Source organism: Phoca vitulina, unplaced genomic scaffold (genome assembly GCF_004348235.1).
Source record: "Phoca vitulina isolate PV1807 unplaced genomic scaffold, GSC_HSeal_1.0 scaffold47, whole genome shotgun sequence".
In the NCBI taxonomy this organism is placed as follows: Eukaryota; Metazoa; Chordata; class Mammalia; order Carnivora; family Phocidae; genus Phoca; species Phoca vitulina.
The window spans coordinates 10,165,638-10,180,175 of NW_022589750.1; the positions used below are offsets into that span (position 1 = coordinate 10,165,638).

Below are 14,538 nucleotides of genomic sequence, written 5' to 3' on the forward strand. Positions count from 1 at the left end.
AAGTAATTGATTTCCTGTTTTGTCAAAGAAGTCTGAAGTACATGGTCAGGAAAGTTTAAAGACTGAAAGAAGTCTACACAGTTCATTCAGTAAATAATGTTTTAGTGCCTCTGTGCACTCATACTCACTGGGTGGGTTAGAAGATACAGATCCTGCCATTAAGAAACTTAGAGTCTAGTAGCGTCTTTTATTGGGTAAAACATGAATAGGAGGAAGAGGTTCCTGGTAGCCTGGGAGCAGAGGAAGTGCTGGACAAGCTCTGTGGGGGATTGGCCAGGAAGGGCTCCACGCCGTCCTCAGGTAGCTCTGTGAGGACAGTGACATCTCCAGTATTAAGAGAATCTCTGAGCTCGTTAATTTTTTAAAAAGCTGGTCTTAGGGGCACCTGGGTGGCTCAGTCATTAAGCGTCTGCCTTCGGCTCAGGTCATGATCCTAGGGTCCTGGGATCGAGCCCCACATCAGGCTGCCTGCTCGGTGGGAAGCCTGCTTATCTCTCTCCCACTCCCCCTGCTTGTGTTCCCTCTCTCGCTGTGTCTCTCTCTCTGTTAAATAAATAAAATCTTTAAAAAAAAAAACAAAAACAAAAAACTGGTCTTATTCCTCTGACATCTCATGAAGAAGTGCTGCCTCTCTAGAGTATAGGTGTGGGTGCTTGCAGGTTTGTTTGGTTTTTTTTTTAGTATATATAGGAATTAAGATACGTAGTTAGTAGCTAAAGATATACAAGAAACTTGTTTCCCCAGACACTCTCTGCTCATTCTGTTTATTCGGTCTCTTCATGTTATTCATTTATTCATTCACTCTAAAATATGAGTGCCTGCTCTATCCATCTACGGTTCTAAATTCTGAGAAGAAAATGAAATTTCTAGCCCTTGTGGAGCTCACATTATAGTGGAAGAGACAGTAAACAGATAAATACTCTGTGTGTGTGTGTGTGTGTTTATATATAAAAACATAAGAATAGTAGGGAGTTCTTTTTTTTATGTTATGTTAATCACCATACATCACATCATTAGTTTTTGATGTAGTGTTCCATGATTCATTGTTTGCGTATAACACCCAGTGCTCCATGCAGAATGTGCCCTCTTTAATACCCATCACCAGGCTAACCCATCCTCCCCCCCCTCCCCTCCAGAACCCTCAGTTTTTCAGAGTCCATAGTGTCTCATGCTTCATCTCCCGCTCCGATTTCCCCCCCTTCATTCTTCCCCTCCTGCTATCTTCTTTTTTTTTTTAACATATAATGTATTATTTGTTTCAGAGGTACAGATCTGTGATTCAACAGTCTTGCACAATTCACAGCGCTCACCATAGCATATACCCTCCTCAATGTCTATCACCCAGCCGCCCCATCCCTCCCACCCCCCACCACTCCAGCAACCCTCAGTTTGTTTCCTGGGATTAAGAATTCCTCATATCAGGGAGGTCATATGATATCTGTCTTTCTCTGATTGACTTACTTCGCTCAGCATAACACTCTCCAGTTCTATCCACATCGTTGCAAATGGCAAGATTTCATTCCTTTTGATGGCTGCATAATATTCCATTGTATATATATACCACATCTTCTTTATCCATTCATCTGTCGATGGACATCTTGGCTCTTTCCACAGTTTGGCTATTGTGGACATTGCTGCTGTAAACATCGGGGTGCACGTACCAGAATAGTAGGGAGTTCTGTTTTAAGAGTGGTTGTCAGGGGCGCCTGGATGGCTCATTTGGTTGAGCGTCTGACTCTTTTTTTTTTTTTTTTTTTTAAGATTCTTTTTATTTATTTGACAGCGAGAGAAGGAACACAAGCAGGAGGAGTGGGAGAGGGAGAACCAGGCTTCCCACGGAGCAGGGAGCCCGATGTGGGGCTCAATCCCAGGAGCCCGGGATCATGCCCCGGGTCAGACCGAAGGCAGACACCCAACAACTGAGCCACCCAGCCACCCCGAGCGTCTGACTCTTGATTTTGACTCAGGTCATGATCTCAGGGTCAAGAGATCAAGCCCTACATCGGGCTCTGCGCCCAATGTGGAGTCTCCTTGCGATTCTCTCTCTCCCTCTCCCCCTCCCCCTGCTCCCGTTCTCTCTCCCTAAAATAAATAAACACATAAAATCTTTAAAAGAAAAAAATAAAAGTGGTTGTCTGGAGGAGTGCCTGGGTGGCTCAGTCAGGCGTCCAACTCTTGATCTCAGCTCAGGTCTCGATCTCAGGGTCGTGAGTTCAAGCCCCACGTCAGGCTCCACGCTGAGCATGAAGCCTACTTAAAAAAAAAAAAAATGGTTGTCAAGAAAGGTCTCACTGAGGAAGTTGCATTTTGAGTAGAGACCTGGGCAAAATGGGGGAGTAAGCCCTGGCAAGATCTGCAGGAAGGGGTTCTCGGCAGGAGGAACAAGAACAAGAAGCTTAAGAGTCCAGCGTGATCAAGCAGCAGCAAGACCAGTGTGGCTGAAGACAAGTGAGCAGAGGGATGAGTGGAGGAGGCGAGTAAGGTTGGGAGGGTTCTCACAGACCATGGTAGGATGTTGAAAGGGTTAGAAGTTGGAACAGGGGAGTACCAGGATGTGATTCATGTTTTAAAGGTGTGGCTTTGGCAGCTGTTTGGAAAACAGAATGTAGGGGTTAAGAGGAGAAGCAGGGAAACAACATTCTTGCCATGGTCTAAGGAAAGGATGATGATGGTGGTTGTGATTTAGGTCATGGAAGAATGGTCAGACTTGGGTTGGGTTTGAAGGTAGAGGCAACAGGATTATATATCTACCAGCAGGCTCATCCATCAAGTTACTTGCAATATTAATGTAATTGAGACATGCCTACATAAAGTAATTAATAGTAATTTCTGCAGTTTGAGTAATTGCATCCATATATCCCAGTGCTTCCTTTAGCTGTCCAGACATGTCTTTAAGTCATGTATTTTTGTGGTACGTAAATGACCTAATACAGGAGCCAGCAGATTCGATTCATTACTCAGAAGGCCAGAGATGATGCTATATGCTAAGGATACAAATAAGAAGGTATACTCTGAGTTTATTTTAATCTAGCTTAGTCCCTCTTTTATGACCCTGACTTCGCAAGCCTATCATGCTAGTTATTCTGTAAAATGCCCAGTCTTCTGGATTTTCCTGGTTATACTATTCAGCTTATTCCTTTCTTACCTGTGTTTCTTGTAAACTGGGATTTGTACCTAAAGTCGATTTGAGTTACACCTTTTGATTAGAATACATCATAGGTGATCTTGTATATGATATTTTTAGAAGAATATACATATATTTCCTGAAAGGATACACAAAGCTTGTAACATAGTTTAAGGCTGAGAAGAGGGAGACGCCTTCTACTTTTCATTATACCTTTTCCTCTACTTTTTGAATTTTCTTACCCTACATGCTTTACTGCTTAATTACCCAACTATCTTTTCTCCCATAGCTTTGGATCGCCCCTTTGCTGTGACCTATGAATGTTCCCTGCCTGCCTCTCCAACCTTGCCTTGCACCACTCTCTGCTTCATGGACTAGGATCTAAGTAGAATCTCCTTTTTTTTTTTTTTTTGAGGTCCCTTCTCTGTTAGGGCCTCTTCATTTGCTGTTCCCCCTGCCATGGCTTTCATGAGCTCTTTCTCATGGCAAGTATTCTGTTCAGAGAGGCCTTCCCAGCCCACATGATCTCAACTCATCTGTACCACTAACATACTACTTCTTTATTTTCTTAGCACGGTCTGATATGATCTTACTCATTTATTTGCATACTTATTTATCATCTATTTCTCTTCCATGAGTATAATATCACCTCTCTGAGAGCAGGGATTTTGTCTATCTTACTTGGCACTGTATTCCCTGATTCTAAAATTATGCCTGCCACATGATAGGCATTAATTAACTATTTGTTGATTTAATTAATTAATCTAGAGGAATTTCTGCAGAGACTATCTAGGTAGTAAGATTATGGATCATATTTATTTAATTTAAGAAAAGTATTATTTTTTGAACTGACACAGACACTCCGTTTTCTTATCCAGATTATTATTCTGAGGATACTCACAGAACCCTATTCCCAAGCCTTCTCAGACCCCAAGTAAACGGAGATTTCTTAGCAACCTCTATGGACACTACCTCCTTATTCTGCAAATGAAGCAGTTGAAGATCCGGGAAATTATAATTTGTTAGGGATCACAGCAGATTAATAGCAATCTCGGGGCTTTGGCTCAGAATACTGTTGTGACAATTCAGCTCTGCTTCTTCTCCTCCCTTGCTGAGGATAGCTGCAAGAATGTTCATCATTAACTAGCCTATAGTTTCAGTTTGGGTTTTGAAATACTGATAGAGCACAGAGGAAAAGGTTGAGTTTTGAGACTGTATCTCAGAGGCTTCTGAGAGTATGAGAACTTCGCTTTCAGGGCAAGCAAAGTAATTTTAAAAGTTACATTCAGGGGTGCCTGGGTGGCTCAGTTGGTTAAGCATCCAACTCTTGATTTCGGCTCAGGCCATGATCTCAGGGTCATGAGATCAAGCCCCGGGTCTGGCTCCATGCTCAGCTGGGAGTCTGCTAGAGATTCTCTCTCTCCCTCTCCCCTCTCCCCCCTGCTCTTGTGCATGTGCACACATACTCTCGCTCTCTAAAATAAATCTTTTCAAAAAAAAAAAAAAGTTGCATTCTAATCCTTTAGGAGAAAGTATAACAAGGAATTGTAAAAGATGTCATGAGCATGTGTAGTGGCTAGTCCTAGTGCTTGGATACAGTGGTGGGAGATGAAATTGCACTTACGTTGTGAAGGCCCTGGCGTGTTGTAGTAAGAAGCCTGGGTTCCTGTCGTGTAAGCATCAGGGATTCCTTTTAGGTTTTATTTATTGACAGAGAGACAGCGAGAGAGGGAACACAGCAGGGGGAGTGGGAGAGGGAGAAGCAGGCCTCCTGCAGAGCAGGGAGCCCAATGAAGGGCTTGATCCCAGAACCCTGGGATGATGACCTGAGCCAAAGGCAGACGCTTAACGACTGAGCCACCCAGGCGCCCCAGGGATTCCTTTTCTTTTTCCTTTCTTTTTTTTTTTAAGGTTATTTATTTATCTATTGAGACAGAGAGAACCTCCAAGTGAGAGCATGGGGGAGAGGGGCGGAGGCAGAGGGGGAGAGGGAGAAGCAGGCTTCCCGCTGAGCAGAGAGCCCCCATGCAGGGCTCCATCCCAGTACCCTGGGATCATGACCTGATCCGAAGGCAGATGCTTCACCTACTGAGCCACCCAGGCGCCCCTAGATTTTATTTTTAAGAAATCTTTACACCCAACGTGGGCCTCAAGCTTACAGCCCAGAGATCAAGAATCACACACTCCACCCACTGAGCCAGCCAGGTGCCCCCCAGCATTAGCAGAGTACTAACTAGATGCATTTTTCTGGCAGTGGGTACAGGAATGAATTGGTATCAGAGAAACCAGTCAGGTAGTAGAATTAGCTAGTAATGTAGATTGAAGAAGAGGATTTGAAGGTAGGTAGTGCTAGCAGGAATTAGGTCAGATTTCTAAGACTTCGAAAGGGCAATTCAAGAGATTGCATTCACGGTGGAATTTGGTGACAGATTTCATATAAAGAGTAAATGAAGAAGGTGGATTGAGTTTTTTAACATGGGTTCTCTGGGTGAAAATTTATGATGTGAATTTTTAATAAAGGATTAAATTAATTTCTGAGATATAGAGGATATAAGAAAAAGAGTAGGTAGGAAACAGACGAGCTCAGTTTGGATCACATTAAGTTTGAGACACCTTAGGATAATTTATAAGTATGAATTTAACACCCAAGGACAAGTTTTTTGATTATTTCCATTTGGAAGGAAGTTAAAGTCACAGGAGGGAATGAGATACCCCAAAGAATATATGTTGAAGGAGAGAAGAAGGCTGGGGAATGGGGTCCTGGAGAAGTTCTCTATTAAAGGAGGAAGGAGGGCGCCTGGGTGGCTCAGTTGGTTAAGCGACTGCCTTCGGCTCAGGTCATGATCCCAGGGTCCTGGGATCGAGTCCCACATCGGGCTCCCTGCTCTGCGGGGAGCCTGCTTCTCCCTCTCTCACTCCCCCTGCTTGTGTTCCCTCTCTCGCTATGTCTCTCTCTGTCAAATAAATAAATAAAATCTTAAAAAAAAAAAAAAATAAAAAAATAAAGGAGGAAGGAATGCACAGAAAGGAGTCAAACATGTAGGTATTAAAAAGAAAAGGAGAAAGAGCGTTAAGCAAGTAGGAGACTGTCAACAGTGTGACTCTTTGGGTGAGCCTGAAGAGGAAGCAGCAAGTGGGCAATTCAACAGCCATTTGCAACTTTAGGCGGAACATGTAATGTTGTGGCCCCTGTTGACTGCTTGGCCATAAAGTTTAACTAGACCAGTATTCAGACTTTTAGCTAATACTGAAAATTAGGGAATGGATCCAGGTTTTGTACTTTTCATGAATGCTATTTTTACTTCTAATCCAGCTATTGAATTAATAAGGACCTTGCCTAAGAAATAATCTACCAACCATTTGATTTAAAGCAGAGTTAGGACAGGAGCCTAGTTGTGTTAATGAAAGGATAAGCTGTGTATTTCCTTCATGGAAAAAGTGACTAGCCTATGTCCTGGTGATTCCTCAGCACCTGAGTACAGATGTGGATAGGTTTTTGCGTATCTCCTAGGAGAGTGAGGTGTGCCGTGGCTCAGACACAACATGGCTATTTAAAACTCTGCTCTTACCCAGCTAATTTATACAGACCAGAGATTGAACATTAACAGTGTAATCTCTACTGGAAGCCCTTTTGTATAGGAACTGGTCTGAAAAGTTTGGATATATAGCAAGTAGATTGATATCTCCTGATGTATTTGCTAGATTCTTACCTAAGACCAAATGCTGGTCACAGTTTTCTTTTGCTCGCTTAATGTTTGCTAAAAATCTAACACTAGATGATAGAGGAGAATAAAAGAAAGAAAAGTCCAGAACTCTGAAACAGCCTTTCAGTCTTTTGAACCATGGTGTTTGCAAGTTAAATACTTGTTAATGGAGATAATCAGTTTTGATTAATGGTAATATTCCTTAATGTTTTAGATGAGATTGTACAAAAAAAGAATATCCATTTCTGAAGTAGCTTTTGAATGAGAGCACTTTTTAAATGTAAAATTGTGCAAGAAATCTACATTCAGTTTTGGTTTTGTTTACTAGGATTCATGTTCTCACAAGCTATGAAGAAATGGGTGCAAGGAAATACTGACGAGGTAAAGTCTACTTTTAGTGTAAAGAAATTCCTGTTTATAAGTGGCACCTTGTGTAAGTAAGGTTTCAAGTTTTCTCTTTCTTTAGTTCCCATGTTTAAGTGGTGTGGCACATTGCTCTTTTATCCAGGATGTAACAAGAAAGGGCGGGCCCTACTTAGCATCTAACAATTGCCTCATGGGGCAGTGCAGGATCTTTAGTTCAGAGACTCTGGCCACTGAAAAATATCCATGCCTTCAAGTTTTCATCAACCAGCAGGCATCAGTAGAAACAAAAAGCTCAAATGTTTCCTTCCTCACTGTCAGTTTTCAGAAGAGGCTTGCTTCTTGACTAGTTAAGTACATTGAGAGATGTGAGTGGAAAAAGAAAAATTTTTGTTTTGATCATCTAACATGAAAATAGTCATGATGTTGGGAACCCAGTAGCTGACCCTAGAAGACAGTGCATGAACAGCATGTTAATGTAGTGTAGCCAGAGGGTGGTCCAGGTCCGTTTATACATGGAATGTGCTTCTTATCCAAAGAAGTAGACATGATATGCATATATAGTTGTGTTAGAGCACTGATAATATAAGACTTGATTTCTCTAATGAATAACCATTATCAACAGTTGAATTGGGGTTTTTTTGTTTTGTTTTAGGCCCAAGAAGAGCTAGCTTGGAAGATTGCTAAAATGATAGTCAGTGATGTTATGCAACAGGCACAATATGATCAACCTTTAGAGAAGTCTACAAAGGTAAGGATGACTTGTGTTCTGATCTAGCTTGCATAAAACTGAGAAGAATTACATTCCAGATATATAAAAATTAAAAAGGACATAAGGGACATTCCTCTGCCTTTGAAGGATTAGCTGCTCTAGAAACTGACCTCTCATCATGAACAACTAGGTAACTAACAAACTAAATGAAACAACTATTTCCAGATAATGGACAACAGGCAGTAGAAGTCTATAATCCTTGAAAGAAGGGTAACATTGACATGATCCCTAGCTCACTGCCTAGAAGCAGTTTTCAAAGTGCAGGGAGGGGAGAGCCTAACAGAGTTCATAGTGTTGCTGAATTAAGGAGTCAGAAATCAAAGTTTGGATAGCCCAAGGTGTCTAGAAGTCAGAGCAGGATACCAGAAAAGGAGCTCACAGAAAGAAAGCTCTAGAGTTTATCTCCTTATGGAGGTCCCTTGAAGTCCTTGGTCAAATACTGATCTATACATGTATTGGGTGAAAATGCCCATGGGGAGGAAAAAAAGTACCAGAAATTAGTAGGCTGAGCAATTCCTGAAACATGGGGTTAGGAATAGGTCACATCCCTACTGACCAGTGTGGAATAGATCTTGTACAAGACATTGGGTAGTGTCCTCAGAAACATTATGCCTTACCACTGGAGCTAAATTAGCCGTAGAGTAAAGCACCTTAACCAAGCTTAAAAGCAACTTTTGGAAAGGATCAGACTGCTCTTTAAGTAACAACTGCATGTCAGAACAAAGGCCAGCCCTCTTTAAAGGAACACAATGAAGTTCAGCACTCAACAGTATAAAAATAACAGTGTCTGCCATCCACTGTATTACTGGGTATGCAAGGAAGCAGAAAAACTTAACCCACAATCAGGAGAAAACGCCATCTATAGAAAGCACACCCTAAAAAAATACTGAATACAAAAGAACTCAAGAAAAGGGGGGAAAGAGAAGAAGGAATCCTGTGGGACAAATGAAAGACAAATAGCCAGGTAGTAGGTTTAAATGAAATCATATTAATTGCCACATTAAATGTAAATGGTCTAAATAGTCTAGTTAAAAACAGAGATTGTCTGATTAGATACTTAATGGCAGAACCTACTTAGTTGCTATCTGTAAGAAGCCCACTTTAAATATAAAGACATAGGCTAAAAGTAAAAGAATGGGAAAAATATACCATGCAGACATAATCAAAGTAATTTGGACTGCCTATATTACAAGTCAGAGTTCACTTCAAAACAAGGAATATTACCAGGCAAAAAGGACATTTTATATGAAAGGTCAGTCCATCAAGAAGACATCAAGAATCCTAAATGTGTATGCATCCAATAACAGCTTGAAAACGCACAAAGCAAAAACTGATAGAACTATAAGGAAAATACACAAATCCATAATGACTGTTGAAGATTTCAACAGCCCTGTCTCAGTAATGGATTCAACAACAATGTCAACCAACTTGACCTAAGAGACATTTATAGAACAGTGCATTCAGCAGCAGCAGAGTACATATTCTTTTGGCCTACACATAGAACACTTATCAAGATATACCATATTCTGGGCCATAAAACAAGTTTCAATAAATTATAAGGATTGAGGGGCACCTGGGTGGCTCAGTCATTAAGCGTCTGCCTTCAGCTCAGGTCATGATCCCAGGGTGCTGGGATCAAGCCCCGCATCGGGCTCCCTGCTCTGCGGGAAGCCTGCTTCTCCCTCTCCCACTCCCCCTGCTTGTGTTCCCTCTCTCACTGTGTCTCTCTCTGTCAAATAAATAAAATCTTTAATTAATTAATTAATTAATTATATAGATAGATTATATATATATTATATATATAATATATATTATATATATTATATATTATATATTAAACTATATATATTATATATATTATATATTAAATTATATTAATATAATATAAATTATATATATATATATAAAATATATATAGATTGAAATCATACAGTCTGTTTTCTCACCACAAAGGAATTAAACAAGAAGTCAATTACAGAAGGATATGTGGAAAATCCCCCAAGCATTTGGGAATTAAACAGCATACTTCTTAGTCTTCCATTGGTCAAAGAAGAAATCAAAATGGAAGTTAGAAAATACTTTGGACTGAATTAAAATGAAAATACAACAGTATTTGTGGAATACTGCTAAAGCAGTCCTTAGAAGGAAATTTATAGCATTAAATGTTTATATTAAATAGACAAAAAAAAAGTTTTCAGTCTTCTGTCTTAAACTAGGAAATGAGTAAATTAAATTCAAAGAAAGAAGGAAATATTAAAGATAAAAGTCAATATCCGGAGTACTTGGGGCTTATTCACGACTCTTGAGTTCAAGCCCTATGTTGGGCTTTTAAAAAAAGTGTGAATATCAATTACGTAGATAATAGAGAAAAATCAAAATCTGGCTCTTTAAAAAGACCCAATTAAATTGATAAACCTCTAACAAAACTAACTGGGGGCGGGGGGAGGCAGGGGAAAAGAGATCAGATGAATTACCAATACCGGGATTGAAAGAGGGGACAACACTACAGATCCTCTCTTCAAGCCAGACATTCCCAGTTTCCTCAGCAGTTTTTTTTTTTTTTAAGATTTTTATTTATTTATTTGACAGAGAGAGACACAGCAAGAGAGGAAACACAAGCAGGGGGAGTGGGAGAGGGAGAAGCAGGCTCCCCACGGAGCAGGGAGCCCGATGTGGGGCTCGATCCCAGGTCCCTGGGACCATGACCTGAGCCAAAGGCAGACGCTTAATGACTGAGCCACCCAGGCGCCCCCTCAGCAGTTTTAACTTTCTCTAACTCATGTTCCTTATGAAGGCATTAAACTACGCATCTCTTATTTACATTAGCAAAAATTGGGAATCAGAATTAAATACGTTCAGATGACATCCCACATAACCCACAGTAGTGGGCTTGCATTTATATTGAGGCCCAGCATCCCCCTTTCTTTGCCAACTGTTTACTCTGAGAACTGTCATTACCAGAACTTGGTTTAATTTTGAACTTTACACTGAGCTGATTCACACCAAAGTTCTGTTCACTTGTGCAGATTCTATCCTCTTTTCTGTGTAAGGGTGATAATTTTTATCTATAATTATCTTCACTGGCTCAGGCAAACCTAAAATAGCAAAGAGCAAGATAAAGGTGTATGAGTTTGTGATTCCCCATTATCTTTGAGGAGCAAATGTTTAACAATATAAAAATGTCCTTTTAGGCACCATTTTAGAAAGCAGATATTTAAAATTAAGGCTTGGGCACCTGGGTGGCTCAGATGGTTAAGTGTCTGCCTTCGGCCCAAGTCATGATCTCCAGGTCCTGGGATCGAGCCCCGTATCGGGCTCCCTGCTCAGCAGGGAGTCTGCTTCTCCCTCTTCCTCTGCCTCTCCCCACTGCTCCTACTCTCTCTCTTTCTCTCTGTGTCTCTCTGTCTCAAATGAATAAATAAAAAATTCTTAAAAAAATTAAAAAAATAAAATTAAGGCTTTTCATTGTTCAGATTTTATTACCATGTGCTTTTTATTTTTAGGATATACGGATATATTTTGCTGTATTTTGTTTTTTAAGCTTGCTAGCCCTTCTCTTTGGCTGGCTAAGATCTCTGTCCTGCCCATCCTCAGGGATCCGCTGCATATTGGTATGGAAAAAGTGCTAGGCTAAACAGAACTTGTTCATTCCACTTTTAATGCACATATGTGACCTTTTGCAAGTTACTTTCCTTTTCCAAGTCTTATTTCCTCATCAGTAGATCGGAGAAATTGGACAGGATAGTCTCATAAGATCCCCTTCTGATTCTCATTCCATGATTATATGAACGTAAGACATCCTATTTCCATGAAAGAATACCCAGCCTGTCTAGCCCATGTTGAAGCCTCTCTGCTTTGAATGTCCTACTTTACACTTGTCTATAAAATGTACTTGGGCATTTAACATAAACTACCTCACAGCATTTCTGAATTGTTTCATGTGTATAGGTCCCAAGGACCTTGTTTCCTGGGATGTTTGTTTCCTCCCCAGTGCTGTGAATAAAGGGGTCTCCGCCTCAGGAACCTGGTGTTAGGTGGCTAGAAATCCCGAGTTCTTTTTTTCTTTCTAAAGGTGTTGGAGTATTTTGTATTATGGCTTTCCTGATTTAATGAATCCCCTGTGGATTGTCATTTAAGTTGTTTTGGGTTTTTCCCTGTTACAAACAATACTTGAATGAATGTGTGTGTGTATAACTCTATGCTCCATGGTTAATTCCTAGAAACAGAATTACTCTATCAAAGAGTAGCTATTTTGTTCTAATATCTGTTGCCAAAAGGGAGAGATAAAAGCAGATCTGGGTGCCAGTCATTGTTGCGTAACCTTAGGGTGAGTTGCTTGACCTTTTTAAGCTTCTGTTCATTCATATGTAAATGAAGATAATTCTAGCGTTTTACCTCAAGACTGTAGTCAGATCCTGGCTGTCATAAGTGCTGGTATGTAGTAAACACTAAGTGTTGGTTCCCTTCTTAATCTGTAATAATATGTCACTGGTTATAAAAATGTGCCTTACCTTTTTCTTTTTCTTTTTCTTTTTTTCAGCTATGACTCAAGACCTGAGATAAAGGAAATCTGCTTTTGAAAAATAAGAGAACTTTTTTCCTTTGGTTGGATTCTTCAACACAGCCAATGAAAACAAAGCACTGTATTTCTTTTCACTGATATATCACTGTTGTTCCCAAGAAAGAATGGCAGACAATCCTAGACTTCCATCATAAGCAGAGTGACATGTAGACATATTTGCTGCACATGATGTTCACACAGTGAAAGTCATAAAGAGACAAAGTGGTATTGTTTACATTACTAGAAAATTAATAGCTTTCCAATGGCAATAACCCATTTATGAAAGAGTTTTAGTCCACTGGAATAGACAGGGACCACATACTGTGGGAGGTAGATGAGCGTAGAGCTGATATTTGATGCACATTCTGTAGCAGTGGCCCAGCCCTACAAGTATCCTAAAGCAGGTACCAGAAGTGCTTTGCTTTGGCCTCCTAAACACACAGGTGAGTCAGCCCCTCCGAGAGCCAGGCAGCTCAGAGCGGCGGTGCGGTGCTATTGGGTTGTTCTCCTTCAGCAGAACGGGGCGAGGGCTCCCTGGCAGTCTTCCTTCACAGAGGCATTCATGTGGAAGGAAGCTAGCCGACAGGTCAAGTCTCTGTGACATTGTCCTTCCCTTTGGTGACAGTATGCAATTTTCACATTTTAATTGCTCCTGAGATGCAATATACTGAAAACCAGTCTCCCCTGCTTAACAAAAAGATGAGTCTCCTTTATATTGAGCATGAAGACTTGCTCTTCTGGAATACTCTGCTCCAAGTTACTTAACTTTTCCTTCAGAATACATGTGGAAAAGAAGGAAGAGTAACAATCACTCCAGTTTCCCCCTGTGATATCTTGGACAAATGTTTATACCTAGATTGTATGGTTTTTGTTTTGTTTTTTCTTTTTTTTCTTTTTAAGATTGGCAAGCAAGCATTGGGGTGGGAGGAGGCAGGAAAAACACTCAACCTTGACCGCCTCTCCTTTCTTTGCTATGAGCTGGGAAGTGTGCAGCTGGTGGCCTTTTTCGTTCTGTCTTCAGGAGAGTAGGAGACTCCCTCACTGCACTCCCACTCAGTCAGCTAGTGGGTGCGGACCTCGCTGCCATCAGCAGGGCCACCCCGCCAGCAAGCACACTCCATCGGCCAGGCGAGGCCGATGCCTCTTCACTGCACGTGACTGAGGGGGAAGAACGTTCTCTTAGGTGTTACTGCTTTTGCTCAGACTTTGCAAAAAAAAAAAAAGAGAGAAGATCTATATATATATATAAATATATAATTATTAATCACCTCTGTCCTTGAGAAAGTCTTGAATGAATAGAGAATTTATTCCATTGCAATATGTGATTGTATAGAGGCTCACTGTTTCATCAACAGAAGAAGCAAAAAGGCTGTGTATAAGTTTTTGGTACTATGTACCACCTCTGTTATTCTTCTAAAGCGAAGTATTCATGTACTTAAACCATATTCTATTTAATTGTGTTTGATTTTAAAAATATATATATATGAGAATTATATTTAAAATTGTGTCAACTTTCTGCTTTCAGGGCACTTACGGTCCTTCTACTGAAATGTGTTGATTCTTCCAAATATGTCCATTTGCTTTACAAAAACCCAGACATGAGCCACTCCTGGACTTAGCCTTGTGTTTGGAGTGTACGGCGTAGACCTGAGGTTTTGTGAGGTGTATTTGCTGTGATTAACATGCATTTTGTTCTTTTAACAAAATATTTCCAGCCTTTCACTTTGCTTCAACCTTTAAGTAACAGAAAAGCAATATAAAGGTCGTAGAATAAAATGTGGTTTTGGGTGACTCTTGCTGCCTGAGCATGTTTTGCAATAACAATTTCTGTAAGACTCTAGGCTGTTTAAACTCGTGCTTTCAGTTAATACGTAGTAATTTCTTTGTATACGTTTTGTGCTTCTGAGCTAGATATGTCCGTAGTAGTCGTAAGGTTCTTATAAAGAGAAGAATAGCAAGTTGGAGACTTGGTTACTTTCTTCTGCCCCACCTGCTGTGGGACACAAGCAGATTG

General features: G+C 40.5%; 1 protein-coding gene across 1 annotated transcript in view; it reads left to right on the plus strand.

The window, feature by feature from the left end:
• Positions 1-13,760, plus strand: part of AKAP10 (A-kinase anchoring protein 10) — a 98,154-nt gene extending 84,394 nt beyond the window's left edge. The window contains exons 13-15 of the mRNA XM_032431721.1: positions 7,157-7,209; positions 7,847-7,942; positions 12,504-13,760. Of these exons, the coding sequence (XP_032287612.1) occupies positions 7,157-7,209; positions 7,847-7,942; positions 12,504-12,509 (155 nt within the window). The 3' untranslated portion in view covers positions 12,510-13,760. The remainder of the gene's footprint in view (positions 1-7,156; positions 7,210-7,846; positions 7,943-12,503) is intronic.
• The last annotated feature ends 778 nt before the right edge of the window (positions 13,761-14,538 follow it).